We start from the raw sequence: 15,534 nt of genomic DNA, 5'->3' as shown, positions 1-15,534 counted from the left end.
ACTGTTTTGGAGCTGGTGTGCACTGCAGGCACGGCCGCTGTCAGTTACCCTCTGTTCTCCGAAGGTTTTTGCCACTAGGGCTGCTGCTTCGTGTCCATTGGATGTCCCAGTGAAATGTGACAGCTCGGCCCTGCTGTGCCTTCAGCAGAGGACAAGTCTCAAGATTCACGTTCCTCTGCTGTTTTGAAGTTCTCAGCACAGTCCCAGGCTGTCCCGTCGTGGCAGCTCCCTTGCTGTGTCTGGCTGCTGCAGCTCCACGTGTGAGTGTTTGGTCAGGGAACGGCTCACAGCACAGAAGCCAAACTCCTGAACTCTCCAATAGTGACATTTCAATTTTTATAGAGGCCTTAAAAATACCTCACAATATTGTTATTCCAGGTGACACTGTGAGCACCCTATTGCTGCCACCTCAGCTTATTTCATCAGTGATGTGAGAATGGTGGACTGTTGGCTTCAAGAACTTCCAGCAGGCAGGAGTGGAACGGCCTTCTATGCAGTCTGATAGTGACAGGACGAGGGGAATGGCTTTACTCTACAAGAGAAGAAGTTAGGTTGGGTGTTGGGAAGAAATGTTTCACTCAGAGGGTGGTGAGGTGCTGGCACAGCTGCCCAGAGAGCTGTGGGTGCCCCATCCCTGCAGGCACTCAAGGCCAGGTTGGATGGGGCCCTGGGCACTGATCTGGTGTTGGCAGGGCTTGGAACTAGAGGATCTTTGAGGTCCCCTCCAGCCTGAGCCATCCTGTGGTCGGTAGCAGCTCGCCAGGCTTCTGTCCTTTGAGGCTGACCCAAGTCAGAGTTTCTTGGTCCTCCCGAATACAGAAGCCCCATTGCCAGGGCTCACTCCTAAGTTTGCTGGATACAACAAATAAATCACATCTAGGACCAAAGGATCACATCTGGTTTCTGACTTTGGAGCTGTGGTGGGGTATTTGCTGTGAGCCCAGCAGCATCCCATGTGCTTCTTAGAAATCTGGCTGGTGTGGGGCAGGGCTGTGCTGGCAGAACCCAGCACCCGAGCCTTCCTTTGCGATGGCACTGAACAGGAGGGGAGAAGGGCTTTGTAGAACAGGTGCACCTGAGTGCTTGGCTGTTTTGGAGTGGTTACAGGCACAGCTTAACGGAGCCTCCAGGCTCTGGAGTGAGCTCAGCTCTTCAGTGCATAGAAGGCAAGTGTATCTGCCCCGTCCTGCTGGCATTATCAAGGTAATATCAGTGCAGGCTTGGGTGGTAGCTTAAAACATTGCCCGAAGAAACATGTGCTGGCAGTCCCCGGGGGCGCCGTGCCCGCAGCCAGCCCCTGCCTGTCATTGCAGGTTTGGTGCAGCCCTGCTGCCTCCCGGGAAGGCCTTGCTGTGCCTGGCAGTGCCGCTGTCAAAGTAAACATTGGAGGAGTTGTGGCTGCAGGGCGCTGTTCTGGGAGATCTCGGGCTGCTTTGACTTCAGACAAATAAATCCTGCCGGCTGTGTGTGCCACTGGTTGTACCCAGTGAGCTTCATTCAGCAGCTCCAGCAGAACAGCTCCATCCTCACTGCTTTATTGTGTCAGAGCCCCATCGTGTCCCAAGGCCCTTCTGACTGCCTTTGTCTCCTTCCTGCCCATGCACTTCCCACGCTGTTTTGAGCCCCCAGTGCCCACGTTCCCTGCTGTGGGCTCAGTGTTTGCAGGCTGCACCGAGTGCTCTGTGCTGGGTCTGTCTGCACGCACAGCAGTTCCCTGCAGGTCCCTCTGCAGGAGCACTGTGCAGCCGCTGCTGTCCAGGGCTGCTCCTGTGCTTGGAAGCTGTGCTGTGCTGTACAAGTCCCCTGCTGCTCCAAGTAGCCCTGCTGTCCCTGCCTTTGTTCCCCACCTCCCTTCACATTTGCTTACTCACTTCCTTCTCTTAAAGGCTCCTGCCTCCCCTTTCCCTGGTGTTATCAACGTACTGAAGTTACTGGTTCTCTGCTTGCCACCAAAGTTCAAACTACACGGAGACATTCACTGCAGTAGCTTTTAAATCATAAAGTTTACGGTTAAGTCCTTTCACTTCTTGCTGTTGAACCATTTGCTCATTATGTCCTTTTCTTCCCTTGTTTGCCTAGGCCATAAAACACGATTAACTTATCTTGTCTTTGTTTTGGCTTGCTGGGGCTGCTTTCCCTCTCAGTCTATTATTATTTAAACTTGCCTTTCCTTCCTGCTGTGCATGCAGGGCCCTGCAGGCTATGCAGTCAAATACTGAACTGGTTTTTGGCATTACCTCTTTATGAGCATCTGATGCTGCTGTCCCTTCACTGGTGAGCATGCAATGCGGTAGCAGTGCTTTCAGTGCAGAAGATAATCACTGGAGCAATCTGATCCTTGTTTCAACTTTCACCCCGCTTCCGAGGCCTCTGCAAAATGCCATTACAGCATGAGAAGCACGTAGCTCTAGAACCTCCAGCACTGCTCCATATGGCAGCAGGACGCTCTGTGGGCCGGGTGCTGTCCTGTGGTTGTGTGGGATGTGAGGGCTCTGGGGCTGTGTGCAGGCTGCATGCCTTGCACTGCCAGGGCTGCTACAGTGCTGCTGCGGGGCTGCAGGGAGTGCTGGGGTGCTGCTGTGTGGGTGCACCTGCGGCACATACTGCTGAGCTGCTGAGCAGAACTGCTTCTGCCATGAGTGCCCAGGGTGCTGGTGGTTCTCTCTGGGTGTTCCCACACACCTGGCCCCTGTGTGTGAGCTTCAGGTGGCACTAAAGCTGATTTAGGTGGAAAAGCACTTACAGCAGTGATGTAGTTTAGAAGCAGCCCCTGAGCAACAGGTGACCACTGGAGGAACTGCACGAAGGCCTGGGTGCTGTGAGTGCACTCAGGGTGCTGCTCCTTGGGGCAGCTGTGTGCAGTGTGAGGGTGCTGCCACGCTGCTCTGCACTGCACTCAGGAGGGCAGTGAGCCGCCGTGAGCACGCATGTAAAAAAGGCAGCAGGAGCCTTAAAGGAGCATTGGAGGCAATGGTGTGTGACTGCCGGCCCTGCTTGGCTCTGCCTGCTGGGCTCACTGCGTCACCTGGGCTTGGTGACAGCATGGGGCATTCCCCCTGGTGCCGGGCCACGTGCGGTGCTTTGCTGTGTGCTGTGGTGTCTGAGGCATTCCGTGCTGCTGGAGGTCGGCCTGAGTTAGCTGATGTGACACTGATCCCAGGGCTCTGTAAGAGGCAGTGCTGGAACTGCTGGTCTGCAGAGCTGCAAAGGGGAGCGGGTGCTGCGGGGCCGTGACTGCTGCGTGGTGCTTGGAGGCTGTGCTCTGCAGGCAGGACCTCAGCTTGGCTTTCCTTCAGAGAACCTTCTTCTAAAAGTTAAGGGAAATGAAGCTGGTAGATAACAGCAGTGCCCAGCTGGCCAAGAGCAATACAGAGTGTGAAGCAATTCCTCGTATAAAATTGCAGGCCCTGGTGATCTGCAGCACGCAGGCCTGGCTGGGCATGGGCAGGAGCCCACGCTAAGGTCTTGTGGCGATGAGCGATGGCCATAAAGCAAAGCACCTTGCTGGGTGCTGCAGCAGCCAGCTGCCAGTCCGTGGGGTTACTTCAGGTTCTGAGTCAGTCCCTTTGCTCTACAGTGCACTGCAGTTCTGTGCCTTGAGAAATGAGCACGTTTCAGCAGTCATGGCGAGGCATAACGCATGGTAGCTCCAGGTACTGTTTTATTGCTTAGAATTCAATGGCTTTTGCACAGTTTCCTGCATTATTTCTGCATTTTAGAAATGCTTTTACGTGCTTAACTCCTGGAGCGCTCTGAGGTTTTGCATTTCGTAGCACAACTCGTAACTGCTGTTTTTCACTCCCTGCAAAGAGCACCTAAGCTGGGTGCAGCTCAGAGGGCAGCACGGGGCTGGGGCTGGGAAGGGACATCCCCAGGAGCATCGACGGGGCAACCAGCCCAGTCTAGTGGTTGGCAGCCCTGCCCACAGGAGAAGGTTGAAACCAGGTGATCCTTGAGGTCCTTTTTGACCCAGGACAATCTGTGGCCTGACCTGTGGAGATGTGGCATTCAGCGCTGTGCTGTGCTGACCCGGATCTGCCTTCCCAGATACATGGTGTGTATCCTCACTGCTGCTGCCCTGTGCATCAGCTGCATCTTCTGCTCAGGCAGAGCCAGCAGACAAGCCATGAGATCGAGCTGTAGGAGGCTGGGGCTGGGTGCCTGGGCTGCAGAGAGCAGTGCAGGCTGCTGGCAGCTGCTGCAGCAAGAGCACGGTCTGTGTTCTGAGCTGAACTGTGGGATAAAGTCAAACTGCATTGAATTGATTTGTTACCGGATAAAAATGTTTTAGTTTTCTTACTGAACGTAAGGCTTTCTTTTGCCTCGTCATTGCTCCTGCTTGGATTTGTTTCAAAGAGCAACGAGTAAAGGAAAAGAACTGTAATTTGGACGATCTGTTTTTCCAGAAGAGGATTCTCTTCTCCTTTCTAACTTCTTTCTTTTGTTACTGCATTATCTCCTCACTGGTGAAAGCTGAGGCCGCGCTGTCACCCTGCAGGCAGTGCGTGAAGTGCATCTGCACTGTGGGTGCACTGTGGGTGCAGGTGGCCCAGCTGTCCTGGCTCTGTGAGGTGGCTGTGGTGGCCCCAGTGCCACCCGGTGAGCCCCGTGCTGCAAGGTGGCCCCAGTGCTGCTCAGTGTGGGCCAGTTCAGGGTGAGCCTCCTCCAGCTCCACTGTGTGCTGCTGTCATGGGGGAAAATGCATCCTTGTACATGATGTGCGTGCTTAGCTTTACAGCCATTGCTGATTGCCCGGTTTCAAGCAGCAGCAGCATTTTATTAGGGTTGCTCTGCAGAAATGCGTGGTTTAGAAAGGTGAAGCAGGCAGCTGGTAGCAGAGCTGTGAGGTCGCACCAGGGGTCGGCCCCTGGAAGGAGCTGGGGCTGTGTTTGGCTGGGTTGGGCTGATGGGGCTCCCTAGGAGATGTGCCTCTGCCTGCCTAAGCTTCTCGCTTCCTCCTCTTCCTCAGGGGCGATGTTCAAGGGAGAACTGCAAGTACCTTCACCCGCCACCGCACTTAAAAACACAGCTGGAAATCAATGGCCGCAATAACCTGATCCAGCAGAAGAACATGGCCATGCTGGCCCAGCAGATGCAGCTTGCCAATGCCATGATGCCTGGAGCCCCGCTGCAGCCCGTGGTATGTGCTTGGGGCTGGGGCAATGCGTGCTGGAGGGGGATGGTGTGCAGCTCAGCCTGCGGCCTTGGGGCTGGCAGCAGGGGGACAGATGCAGAGAATGGCCCTCTTGCACTCCGTGTCCTGTTTGGTTTGTTTAATACAACTGCTGTTCTCCAACAGAGCTTTATGCCACCTGTTTCAAAAAGAAGTGTGAGTGTCTGGGAAAATCAGAAATGCTGTGGAGGGACCTTCACAGTAACGTGCCTTTGGTTGCAGTTACCACAGTGTAGGAAGACAGGGTGTTCTCTGTGCTCTTTTGAGCGTCCTTCAACACAACTGAACGCATCACCAAAGCGAGGGGTTGAGGTGAGGCAGTGCTGCTGTGCGAGCACCAGTGAGGCCACAGCGTGCTGCTGTGCGTGCATTAACTCCAGAGCTGCCTCCCCATAAGTTTTCAACTGCAAAGTTTTGTTTTTCTTTCCTGACGAGCGCAGTGATGCCGTACTGGTGCCAGCATGTTCTCACTGGGGGCTGTGAAGAAGCTGAGCAGGCAACATGCAGCAGTTGGTGCAAGCCATTGCTTAAAGTATTCTCCTCTGTCATCCTACTAATAGGTTCATTATTGGATAGACGGTAACACAGTAATGAAAAGTAGAGTTAATAGCATGTTTAATATTATTTTGTTTCTTGTAAAATGTACGTATTTCTGTCTCGTTCACATGGATGAAGAAGCAGGTACATTGGAGACAGCCCTCTTGTTTATGCACATACCAGGCTTTCTTTCTCCAATAACCTTTGCATATGTTTTTGTGCAGTGTTTCAGACAGACTTTCTTGTTGCTTGCAAACAATTGGGTCATTTCCTCAGGAACTCAAAGCCATGTGGTGCTCTGTGCTGGCTAGCCTACATAGATAGGAAACAGAGAAAAAGGTTGCATTAACTCCGTTGTTTTTCCTTCTAAAAATTTCTTCGGAAGAAAAATGGAAACGCCTTGAGCAACTGCTTTATTTGGACATGGAGACAAAGAGCTGGGCAGGGTCCGACGGGCCATGCCAGCACCGTGCCCTGCACTCAGTGGGGCGGCAGGTCCCGATCCTCGCTGCAGTGCTTGATCCTGCAGCTTGTCGCGTGCCACAGCCCTTGTGCCGGTTCCTTCCCAGCAGCACCAGACACCTGCACACGCTTTGGCTGTGCCCACGAGTGCCGGGTGGCAGCGTGGCAGGTGCCCATACTTACGCATGTGTCTCTGTTCTGCTTGCAGCCCATGTTCTCCGTCGCGCCCAGCCTAGCCACCAATGCCTCGGCTGCCTTCAACCCTTACCTGGGGCCCGTGTCCCCAGGGCTGGTGCCGGCGGAGATCCTGCCCAGTACGCCTATGCTGGTGGCGGGCAACCCTGGTGTCCCGGTGCCTGCTGCCGCTGCTGCTGCTGCACAGAAGCTGATGAGGACGGACAGGCTGGAGGTAGGAGCCCGATGGCAGCTGCTCCTGCAGTGCCAGTCACTGCGTGTGCTGGGGAGAATGTAGATCTCTGGCAAAAGCAAACTGCGAGCATCACTTCAGCTGGTGGTACCCTGCCTTGGCTGAGGGCAGGGAAAGCGCGCAGCCCCGTGCCGTGCTTGCAGCTCTGCTCCTGGCCCTGCCACCCAAAGGGTAGTGGAGCACAGAGAGTGTCCTAAGGCCGCATTAATGTGTGTGCAGCAGCTGCTAATGGGCACGGGTGCAGGGTCTGCTGCAGCTGCTGGCCAGGAGCCGCTTCCAGCTCTGCCATGTTCTTGCTCTGGGCACATGCTGCTGGCATTGCCCGGCGCCTCTGTGTGCTCCTTCGCTGCGGCCCTGGCAAACGCTGGTCCTCGCTGGCTCCCGCTCCCCCTCGTCCTGAATATCTCTGACTTGAAAGTCTTGGCCGTGTCCTCGGTACCATATTGGCCTTGTGCTCGGGGCCAGCACCATGCCATGCACTCGTGGTGCTGCGTGGTGCAGGGGGGTGACACTCCAGTAGGCGGTGTGACAGTGTGCTGCTGTGTGTGGTGCCCTTGGTGCCAGTGCAGATGTGAAGCAGCACCCAGAAGCTTGCAGGTACCCAGTGACTCCTGGCACCACACGTGTCCAAGGGTGCGGGGTGAGATGATGTTGTGAAGCTAGTCCCTGCGTGTGGTGGGAATCTGTTTTAGAATGCAGCCAGCTGTAATGGTAGTGTCTTTCTACCTGCCTAGGCATCTGCAGTGATAGGGCACATGTCTGCTGATGGGGACCATAAGTGCCTTTTGCTCGGTGGTGTCATGATGGCAAGCAGCAGGCTGTGAGCCTGTCCCAGTGCAGCCACTCTGCAGCTCTGTGCCTCTCCCACACATGCAGTGCCTGCTGTGGGCAGGGGTTGCTCCTCCTCCTTCTTTTTCCCCGCGGCAAATGTGGATTCAGTAGTTTAATATGTAGGGAATGTGGCAGTGCTGTTCTGTGTAGTGGATGTTTAATCTGAGCTATCTAGATTTAGGGTACAAATGACAAATCAGCCCATATCTATTATGAACAGTATATCATTGTTATGTATTTTATTGATTAGAAAACTGCAGAGCAGATTGGGAAGGCTTTACCTCCCAGCAGCTGGCACACTGCAAGCAGCGCGTGGCTTCTGCTCTCTGCACTGCCACCGTGCTGCCATTTGTTCTTCCTGACTGCAGAGCTTTATATGGTTGACTCTCTCTCTCTTGGAATGAGCTGTCCCATGAAAAAAATAACTGCGTGATGTTAGCATCTAATCTTGGAATATGATTTGTTCTGGTTAGAATTTTAAATACTTATTTTCAAGACTGATGTACTCAGTTGTTAATTCAGCTGGCACACGTGTTCCAGGCTACTGAATCACACTGTCCCACAGCGGAGAGCTCTTTGCACACATGCCCAGGGCTCAGAAAGGCGGCAGGGCTCAGTGGCATCCTGGGCAGCTGTGGGTGCTGGTGAGGCTGGGCTGGTGCCTCCTCCTGCAGCACGGCTCCTTCCAAAGCTTTTGGGGCGCACTGCTCGTGTTGATGTCACCATATGTGCAGGTGGTCATCAGCCACTCACTGAAGGCATTGGGCTCAAGATGGAAATTTCCTGGGTTCAGAATTTCCTTCAGCTCCTCTCACATTCCTGCCCAGCCATAGAGATCCTGAACAGAAGTTGTCTCTCCTGGTAAACAAGAGGAGAGGTGGGGAAGGAAGGAGCTGCTCGCTGCCCTGTTTGTTCACGAGCACTTTTCCCTCTAAGCACTATCATTTCTATTCAAGGTGTTTGAGAATCAGAACAGCCACAGTCAAGCTGCTGTTTCCTGTGTGCTTCACAGATGCCATTTTTTTCTGGATAAAAGCAGCTTACAACTTCTCAGAGACTTGCAGATACTCACGACGTGCTGGATGATGGTGCAGCCCCTCTGATGAGTTCAATGCAGGGGAGGAGGCGAAAGCACAGGCTGTTAGGGGTGGGCAGCACTGTGAGTCTGGGTGAGACGTGGTTCCCTTGGCTGGCAGCTGTGGCTCCCTGCCAGCATCTTAGGTTCTGTTTGTGCTTCTTAGCTTACCGAGTGGAAAATGATGATGCTAATTACAGAGTGGCTAATAAACAAACAGATAAACACTCTCCAGATCTGAAAGGCTAGACCACATCTCGTGCTTCCATGCTTCTCTCTGCTCCAGCAGACGAGTGATATATTACTGTTTGCCTATGGCAAGAAGTAACACCATTTTCATTGTTTGCTTGTAAGTAAACAAGGGTTGGAAACACTTGGCCAGCATCACAGTGGCTCAAAAGCCAATGCAGGTCATCCTGTTAGAAAGCGCAGTGGCTTCGTGGCTTGTGTCTGATGCTGTGAGCTGAGGTCAGAGCCAGACATTGTCCTGTTGGCTACCGTGCGATGGCTCTGTGAAAGCTGGCGCTACAAGCCAAGACCTGTGCCCAGCTATTCCAGGCTTCTGGTCTTTTTCCTTTGGTTTTCAACTGGGTTAAATTTCCTTACCTCCATGTGTGTTTTCTTTTTCTTTCTCTCTTTTTCTGTGTATTTTGTGTGTCTTCCTTGGGTTATTTAGTGAGCAGTTCCTGCTTACACGCAGAGATGTTCTGAGACCTTGGTTCTGTGGATTACCAGTGCAGAAGATGAGCAGAGGCAACCAGCTCTTGTTTGTTGCATCTTTTATATTCAGAGCAAAAGGCTTTCCTAGACTTCTAGACTTCTAGCAAATAATCAAATGGAATTATCCACTCCTGTCTACTTAGGAGGCCCGTGTTTGGGTAGAAGACCCTGATTTACAGCCCAGAAGGCATTCGCAGGCAATGGAAGGGAGCTGGGGCCTGGCCAGGAACCAATCGGTACAAAAGTCCTCCAGCAAGCAAGTGGTTGTTTTCTAGCTGAGGAATGTGCCTGGCCTGTTCTATGTGTGCTACAACAACAGCCCTGCGAGCATCGAGCCACAAGCAGTGGGGCGGTGGGGATGGAAGAGGAAGGGAGGTGCCCTGGCTGGCTTGCTTGGGTCAGTGTGTTTGCTGCCAAACATACATCCACAGCCTTTGTCACCGTATGGAAAAAAAGACTATAAATAGGGATGACCGTGAAGAAAGGGTGCTCCCTGCGAGCAGATCCATGTGTGGCGAGGTGCTTGTCCTTGGGGTGTTGTTCCTGAGCTGTGGATGATGGGCAGCTGGGCCTGAAGCAGCACAGCGGCTAGAAAGCAGCCAGTGTGCTGGCAGGGATGGAGAGGCAGTAATCAGCTGAGCCTGGTTTGTTGTGTGGATCGGAGCCAAGGGTCTCGAGGAAGTGCTGCTGACCCAGGCTTATGGCACCCACTTCTAAAAGGAAATCCCACCTACTAAAGTGGTTTTATTCTTTACAGACTTGCTTGCTTTTGTTTCTTTTTGTTTCTTATAACTTCTGAAACCCACGATGACATTTTTTGTTTGTGGTTTCTGAAGAGCTGCCCATGAATAGAACACATGCCGTTTTCTTAAGCAGAATGTTTCCAAGGTGTGTGAGGGGGCCGGCGCTGCTGGCCCTGGGATGCAGTCAGTGGTGGTGCCAGCTGGTACCACGTGCTGGTGGCAGTGTCATGGCTTTTCCCCTGGCGTGGTTCTGCTGCTCTGCTCATGGTGTGGCTGTGTCAGGCTGGTGGCAGCTCTGCTGCTCCCTTCCATGGGCTGAGCCCCTCAGCCCCGTGTGGCGGTGCCGCTCCAGGCTACACTCTGATGGCAGCCGTGGGGAGCCGGCGTTGCTGTGCATGCTTAGCACAGCACAGCGGCCTGCCCAGCACGGCCCTGCTGACTTGTGGATGGCCAGGTGGTGGCAGAGAACCGGCACTGCTGGGCACCGCCATGCTGAGGGGGATCTCTGGGAACAGGTCACAAGCAAACTTCTTCTGAAAGCAACTGCCAGCCCCGAGTGGGGCTCTGTGGGGCCAAAGTAAGGCCTGCTGCGTTTGCGGCTCTTGGCACCGCCGCTCCCAGTGTTCCCTGGCACCGCAGGCGCTGCTGTTGGTGAGCCCGGCGCTGTGCTGGCAGGGTGGGATGGCCGCCGGGCTGAGCTCTCCTCCCGGTGTTGCAGGTGTGTCGGGAGTACCAGCGCGGGAACTGCAACCGGGGCGAGAACGACTGCCGGTTCGCTCACCCTGCCGACAGCGCCATGATCGACACCAACGATAACACCGTTACGGTCTGCATGGATTACATCAAAGGGAGATGCTCACGGGAAAAGTGCAAATACTTCCACCCTCCAGCACATCTGCAAGCCAAGATCAAGGCTGCCCAGTACCAGGTTAACCAGGCTGCAGCTGCCCAGGCAGCAGCGACGGCGGCTGCCATGGTGAGTTTGGAAGCTGCATCCGACGGTATGAGTGTGCCGAGAGGGAGCGAGCAGTGTTAGCTACTGCTGCTGGGATGTGCGCGGGGTCCCGGCTGGTAGGGGGCACAGCGAGCTGCCCCAGCACGTGGTGCCAGACCGGCTCTTGCGGAGTTTCAGGCTGTTACAGTATGTCACTAATTCTGCCTGCTGGTGTATGGAGTACATGTACATATACATGTGCATATGTGTGTGTGTGTGCATACATGTATATAGAGTCTGTTGTGTGTTTGTGTGTGGGTAGGTGCATACCTATGTCGAGGCACAGACAGACCTATGGCGATGAGCTGCCGCCATGCTGTGTGCATGGCAGAGTAGCTGGAGGCCGCAGCCGCTGTGCTCCTGCAGCAGGCAGCATGGGCGGGCTGCTGGAGCCGGCACTCTGCCGGGCCCAGCACAGTGCAGGGCCTGGCTCTGGCAAGTGGACAGTGCGGTGTGGGGTCCCCAGCCACATGCAGACCCCAAGTGGCACTGAGGCCCTGGCCACATGCAGGCCCCAGCCACGGCCATACAGGCCCTGGCAGCATTGAGGCCCTGGCCACCCAGGCCCTGGCCACGCCATCCATACGTGTGAGTGCAGGGAGGGTGCAGGGAGCCGGGGCGTGGTGTGGGGCACGTGGGGGCTGGCTCTGAGAGCCCCCCGTCCCACCACCCCCCGCTGCCCCAGGCCCGATGTGCATGCCTAGTCTTGTTACTGTTGTACACGGCATCCGGTGATTTGTTTTTATTTGTTTTTTCTCACCTACCCAAATGCACTGCTGCCCCCATGATGCACCTCTGCTTGCTGTTTATGTTAATGCGCTTGACCCCACTGGCCATTGCCATCATGTGCTCGCTGCCTGCTAATTAAGACTCAGTCGGCTGTCAAATCACTGAAGCGACCTCTCGAAGCAACTGTAGACCTGGTACTTTGACCTTTCACCTTTTAGCTTTGCATGTAGCTGTATTGTAGAGTCGAGTTGGGGGTTAACGTGCAGAATCCAAAAGCTCCCGGATCCCTCCCTACCCGATGGGCGTGGGGGCGGTGGGACCAGGCCCCATGGCAACCTCAGCCTGTGCAGGCCCTGCCGCCCCCTCCCATCCCATCCCATCCCCATCCCATCCCCATCCCCATCCTCATCCCCATCCCCATCCCCATCCCCATTTCTATCCCATCCTGTCCCTTTCATCCCCTCCCCTCCCATCCCCATCCTATCCTTCCTCTTGCTGTCCCATCCCAGTCCCATTCCTGTCCCATTCCTGGGAGCCGCGAGGGCCGGGCCCGGTGCAGGGCGTGTTGGCATGGCTTGGCGGCGTGGAGGCGGCCGGGGGTGCCGGCATGCGGCGAGCTCTGCATGCCAGGCAGGCGCTGGGGCTGGGAGTGGGGTAGTGCCGGCCGCGCCGCGCTGATTAACATCGCTTCTACGTGTTGATCCTCATGGAGCTCTCAGCGCTGCTTCCCCCGCCCGATAGCCTTGCTCCTCGCCCCAGCCCTGAAGCTTTACCGTAGCCTAATAGTTACTCCAGTTCTTATAACGCGCGGCTCCGACACGTCTCCCTGTACCGCTGCCATGGTAGGCTGAAGTAGTGCTCCCTTGTGAAGCTTTGACCTCGCCTTTTATTTGGTAGTTAAGTCTGCTACGCTGCTTGCTTGCTCATGGATAAACATGGTGCTGCCTGGTTTTTTTTTACCTTCTACTGATTTTTCTTCTTTCTCTCTTCTCTTTTTGTCTCCCTCCCATCTTCCACATCCCACACCCCCACCCTTTTGTTTTGTTTTGTTTTGTTTTACTGGACTTTATTTTTATGCCCATCCACCATTCAGGGAATTCCTCAAGCTGTACTTCCCCCATTACCAAAGAGGCCTGCGCTTGAAAAAAACAATGGTGCCACCACAGTGTTCAATACTGGTATTTTCCAATACCAGCAAGCTCTCGCCAACATGCAGCTGCAGCAGCACACAGCCTTTCTCCCACCAGGTAAGTGCTGCCGCGTGCCTGGCGGGGCGGGAGGTGGGAGCTGTGTGCCAGCAGCAGCCGCCGTGCGGTGCCGCAGTGCGGTGTGGCCGTGCCGAGCGCAGGATGCTGGTGAGGAGGCTGCTTCCCTCCCGGTGCTTCTCGGAGGCTGGGTGGGTGTTTTCCTCTCTAACATAAAAATCAGCACTGTGCTCTGTCCTCCCAAATCAGAACTGGAAATCTTCTCTCTCGTTCCTCCTTCCCTCGATTATCTTTTCTTCATGATACATCTCTTCAGCTCCTGCGTTTGTTTCTGTTTGCTGTGTGACCCCTTAGCCTTCCTGTGCTTAGAGGCAGGTGTGAGTCAAAACTGGAGGGCCAGGATCTGCACCTCTGCTGCCAGAGCCCTGGGGCTGAGTTGAGCTAAGCAGCAGTGAGGTGCGCTTGGTTTTAGTCCCACACAACCACAGTTACTCTCGTCCTAGTGCAACTGTGCGAGCACTGATGCCTGTGCTGCACACATAAGCAGGGATCCCTTTGAAGTAAACAAGGCATAGAGCTTGAGTATAGCTGTGGTTCTGCAAACAGCACGTCATGCAGAAGCATATTATAGCCCACTCAGTGAGCTTCTTCCTGTTTTAATGCAGGCGAGTCAGTGTTTTTCACATGAACCACATGTTAGAGCAGCGCTGTCAGTCTAGGAGGTAAGTGATGGAAAGCTGAGGACAACCAACAGACGTACTCAAAGCTGAAAGGAGCCTGAGGACAGCCCGTTGTAACTCAGGCTAACTGAGGGAGGGGAGAAAAGAGAATGCAACTACTGAGTCTTTACCCAAACATTTTCAGCATGTGCATTCCTGGCAATTTGGTGCAGTGCCTTTTACTGTTCTTTCTTGGTAGAATTTTGGCATATAGTGATTTAAATGGTGCAGAAATTATTTGATGTAGTGGATGGTAGTAACTTACTTGGATTCCAAAAATTCATTGCAACCACTAGTGTGTATTAGGAGCCTCCTGGGGTCAGTGGAAAGGCTTTGACTGAGTGGACATTAGACCAGGTCTGTAGACCATGTTCTAAAGTACAGACCAAATGCGTGAGCAATCACAGCCCATCCTGCAGATGTAAGAAGTCACAAGTTTGTTCTGTATAGAGTGGCTGATGTAGTTGTCTGCAGAGGTTTCCCACTTCCATTAAATCAAGGGGAGTTGGCTGGTTTCTGGAAGTACTGAAACTGCTCTGAATTGTGCCCTTTAAACTTAGAAACTCAGGCTATAATTTATTCCAGACCTCATTGGCACAGCCTACCTTCTTAGCTAACCTGCGATGGAACCTGTAGGAGCTTGCAGAGCAGTTCTTGGTGCTTCATTTGAACTGCGTTGGCCACTCAGGTGTAATGGATGCCCAGGATTAAGGTCAGGGCAGTGAGGGACCGTCAGTGCCAGCACACCCCTGAGGGAGCCGCTGTCACAGGGCCTGCTCCCTGGGGGCTTGGTGTCACAGGGCCTGTTCTCTGGGCTGCTGAGCTCCCCAGCCTGTGGCTGGAGGCACTGCAGCACAGGGAGGAGCCCTGATGGCACTGGCTCTCTGAGGTGAGCTGAGTTGAGTTGGCTGTACAGCCCATCCTGGCTGTGCATGCTCACTGCACACAGGAGGGCTCTTAGAGCAGCAGGGAGGCACCTTTGTGTGGGCTGCTCCCAGGGGCTCAGCTGCTGCACTGCTGCTGCCCTATGGGTGCTGGACACTGCTCTGTGGGGCTCCTAGGGGCCATGGAGGTGCAGAGTTTTCCATGTGTGAGGGAGGAAAGTGCCGGGTGTCTGTAGTCACTTGTCTGGACAGGGGAGCTGGTGCTGTGAAGGAACACATCCCAGTGGGATTTTCTAGACTGGGCTGAATATAATAGGCTGAAAGAAACAACATGAAGGGGAGAAAAGAAGAAACTGCTTAAGCCACAGGTGAATGCCGAGTATTCATCAAGTTAGCTTGATTCCACTGCTGAACCGTCAGTTCCTGGCACCTCCTTGCATTAACACTCTGCCTTGTGCTGAGCAGCTTGGGAATGTCTGCGACTGGGAATCTATTATTCATGTGTTCTCATTAGTCAGAGCTTCTGAAGTCAAGATGGATATTAAGGTCACAGCAAAAATGGTTTTTATTGCTGGTAAGAGGGCCATACAGCACTGTGTCTTTGTATTTGCACATCATTGCACCCTAGTTAGGATTTTCGTCTCTGCCTCAAGTTCATCTGCTGCGATTCATCCAGAACTTGGTGCACTAGTTATAATGCTAATGATGATAACTCAGACTGCAGTTTTGAGCTGAAAAGCTTCACAGCGACGTTGCAGAGAGTCATTACAAAAATCTAACGTGTTTTTAGCATGTAGGCCTAATTATGCACAGAGTGATCTAATGTTCCAGATATAATAAAGCGTGCACTGCCTTATAAATAGGGCTCTTCTTTGGAGAGGCAGGACTCAGAAAGATCTTCTGTAAATCCCCATTAACACCCAGGTGTCAGAAACATAACTGAGGAAGCAGTTCTACTCATGTTTGTACTTCATGGCCAAATGTTGTCCCATTCTTTCATCTATTAAGCAGTCCCATTGACATCAGCAGTGATTC

At 53.7% G+C, this 15,534-nt stretch overlaps 1 protein-coding gene across 5 annotated transcripts in view; it reads left to right on the top strand.

Moving 5' to 3' along the window:
* MBNL1 (muscleblind like splicing regulator 1) overlaps positions 1–15,534 on the top strand; it is a 39,560-nt gene that overhangs the window by 13,680 nt on the left and 10,346 nt on the right. For 3 of the 5 annotated variants that reach the window (XM_015872173.2, XM_015872174.2, XM_015872172.2), the window contains exons 2-5: positions 4,970–5,140; positions 6,381–6,581; positions 10,687–10,944; positions 12,785–12,938. In XM_015872173.2, the coding sequence (XP_015727659.1) occupies positions 4,970–5,140; positions 6,381–6,581; positions 10,687–10,944; positions 12,785–12,938 (784 nt within the window). Of the gene's footprint in view, positions 1–4,969; positions 5,141–6,380; positions 6,582–10,686; positions 10,945–11,831; positions 11,886–12,784; positions 12,939–15,534 lie in introns of all 5 variants that reach the window. The other 2 variants (XM_015872176.2, XM_015872175.2) reach the window with 2 other exon arrangements.

This window comes from Coturnix japonica, chromosome 9 (assembly GCF_001577835.2).
Source record: "Coturnix japonica isolate 7356 chromosome 9, Coturnix japonica 2.1, whole genome shotgun sequence".
Classification (NCBI taxonomy): domain Eukaryota; kingdom Metazoa; phylum Chordata; class Aves; order Galliformes; family Phasianidae; genus Coturnix; species Coturnix japonica.
The sequence above is the reverse complement of the archived record's forward strand: the minus strand, read 5'-3'. Positions and strand labels throughout refer to the sequence as shown.